Source organism: Chaetura pelagica, unplaced genomic scaffold (genome assembly GCF_000747805.2).
Source record: "Chaetura pelagica isolate M959 unplaced genomic scaffold, ChaPel_1.0 scaffold24, whole genome shotgun sequence".
In the NCBI taxonomy this organism is placed as follows: Eukaryota; Metazoa; Chordata; class Aves; order Apodiformes; family Apodidae; genus Chaetura; species Chaetura pelagica.
This window is the reverse complement of record NW_009953077.1, coordinates 3913530-3916047: the sequence shown is the minus strand read 5'-3', so window position 1 is coordinate 3916047 and position 2518 is coordinate 3913530. Positions and strand designations below refer to the sequence as shown.

The following is a 2518-nucleotide window of genomic DNA, read 5'->3' as shown; positions in this document are numbered from 1 at the left end:
GCCCCCACAACCGGTAGAGGTGTGGTTACTGAGAGGTGGGTCTCAGTGACAAGTAAAGCTATGGGCAAGGGTCCTGGTAATGGGCACCGGTATGGGTAGGGGTCTCAGTAATGAGTACAGGTCTGGTTGGGGATCCCAGTAATGGGTAGAGATACGGGTGGGGGTCCCAGTAATGGGCATAGGTATAAGTAGGGGTCCTGGTAATGGGTACAGGTATGGGTTGGGATCCTAGTAACAGGTACAGCTATGGGTGAGGGTCCCCATAATGGGTGGATATATGGGAGGGGAGCCTAGTAGCAGGCACGGGTGTGGGTAAAGGTCCTGGTAGTGGGTGTGGATGCAGCTGGGGTATCCCTGTAGCCGGTATGGGTATGGGGTGGGGAGGCTCTCAGGAACAGATACGGGCTGGGCGTCCTGCCAAGGAGTGTAAAACAGGAGATCCCTGCCATGGGTATGGCCTAGGGTGCTCCTTATCATCATAGGTAAGGCCACAGGAGGTCCTGTGAGTTGTGGTTTGGGCCTAGCACAACAACAAAGAAACAGCCCTGGGGCTGCTCACTCAACTTCCCCCCAACACACTAGGGGGTGGGGAGGACAGAGGCCAGCTAGAAGCTCCTTCCTTCTCAAGAAGGATTCCTTACAGTCCTCCCCTGCTTCCCCACATGGTCCCTCTTATGGGAGAGAGTCCTCCATGAACCAAAAATCCCACCAAACCAAACCAGCACACCTGTGTCGCAGTGTGGCCCTCAGCAGAGGGCCTCCCACCAGTGAGGGCAGGGCCCTGTGACAGCACCCCAAACCAGTGGGGTGCCCCACCATGTGCCCACCCCACAGTTCCTCCTGGGGGAGAGCGACATAGGCCAGAACCGTGCTGAGACGTCCAGATGGGCCCTGGCTGAGCTGAACCCGCAGGTGGCAGTGGTGGCCTACACGGGGGAGCTGTCAGAGGACTTCCTCACCTCCTTCAAGGTGAGCCCATGCCCCTGCACCCCAGAGCCCCCTTGAGTGGTGGCACCTGCTAACGCTGCAGTGTAGGTGGTGGTGCTGACCGAGTCCCTGCTGGAGGAACAGCTCCGCATTGGAGACTTCTGCCATGCCCATGGTATCTGCTTCATTGTGGCTGATGCCAAAGGGTTGGCCGGGTAAGAGTTCTTTGTTGCACGGTCCTGCCGATGGCTCCGGGTCTCCTTGTTCCCAGAGCCTGCAACCCTGCTTGCTCCTGTCCTGCTGGTGGGGCTGCTTGGCCTGGGCAACTTGGTGAGGTGGGTTCTCTGGCAAAACCCCATTGTTCCTCTGCAGGCAGTTGTTTTGTGACTTAGGGAAGCGCTTCATCACTGACAACCCAGAAGGAAAGGACCTGGCACTTGCTGCTGTGCAGCACATCTCCCAGGTAGAAGAATGACCTTGGTGGACTCCCCAGAACGTCTCTGCATCTTCCAGTGGCCTTGTGTCACCTGTGTATAGTCCCCTGTCCTCATGTCCTTTTCCTTCCTCAGGGCAACCCAGGTGTGGTGACATGCGTGGGCACAGAGGATAGCTATGACCATGCCTTCTGTGATGGTGACCTGGTGACATTTTCTGGCGTGGAGGGGATGACAGAGCTGAATGGCTGTGATCCTGTCCCTGTGCGTGTGCTGGGTGAGTTGTCTGGGGGGACCCAGCTGCCCCAGCCCAGGACACCTCACTGGATCCTTTGTGGTGACCTTGATGTCTGTCCCCATCTCATCCCCAGATGGCTCCAGGCTGGAGATTGGGGATACCAGCTCCTTCTCACCCTACCGCCGTGGGGGCCTGGTCTCACAGGTTCGGCTGCCCCAGGAATACTCCTACGTAAGTCCCCCTTGGCCTCATGGTGCCAGTTGGGCTATGGCACTGCTGTGCCACTCTGTGCTCACCACCCTGGCCCCAGAGAAGCTCATCCAGGCCCTGGCACTGTGCTGGTAGGAACCCCTGCGCCAGGCACTGAGCGAGCCCAAGATCCCGGTGGCAAATCCCGGGGCGCTGCCCCGCAGCCACAGCCTGCACGCTGCCTTCCAGGCCCTCCATGCTTTCCGCAGGGAGCGGGGCCACCTGCCCCGCCCCAGGGCACTGGTGAGTCTCCGTCCTGCCCCAGTCCAGACCCCTAGACCCCCACAACTCTGCCCAGAGCTGCTCTCTCCCCTCTGCTTGCAGGCGGATGCCGAGCGGGTGCTGGAGCTGGCGCGGAGCCTGGGGACACAGCAGGGTCCCCTGGACGAGGACCTTGTACGAGCCTTCGCCAGCGTGAGCGCGGGGGACCTGTGCCCTGTGGCTGCTGTCACCGGGGCCCTGGCGGCCCAGGAGGTGCTGAAGGTGAGCAGGGAGGGGATCCCCGGCCCGGGGGTCTTGCTGCTCGTGTCCGCGCCGTTCTCCGGCTGTATTTGGTGACCACGAGAGGGCACTTGCTGCCCGTTCACCCCAGGCCATCACCGGGAAGTTCCTGCCGCTGGACCAGTGGTTGTACTTCGATGCCCTGGAGTGCCTGGCGCTGGGGGGGGGC

The 2518-nt window shown here is 60.9% G+C and overlaps 1 protein-coding gene across 1 annotated transcript in view; it reads left to right on the top strand.

The window, feature by feature from the left end:
• The window catches only part of UBA7 (ubiquitin-like modifier activating enzyme 7), a 9468-nt gene that overhangs the window by 1489 nt on the left and 5461 nt on the right, over positions 1–2518 (top strand). The window contains exons 2-9 of the mRNA XM_009996953.1: positions 835–969; positions 1036–1142; positions 1300–1390; positions 1497–1638; positions 1733–1830; positions 1945–2091; positions 2173–2331; positions 2441–2503. Coding sequence (XP_009995255.1) covers positions 835–969; positions 1036–1142; positions 1300–1390; positions 1497–1638; positions 1733–1830; positions 1945–2091; positions 2173–2331; positions 2441–2503 — 942 coding nt within the window. The remainder of the gene's footprint in view (positions 1–834; positions 970–1035; positions 1143–1299; positions 1391–1496; positions 1639–1732; positions 1831–1944; positions 2092–2172; positions 2332–2440; positions 2504–2518) is intronic.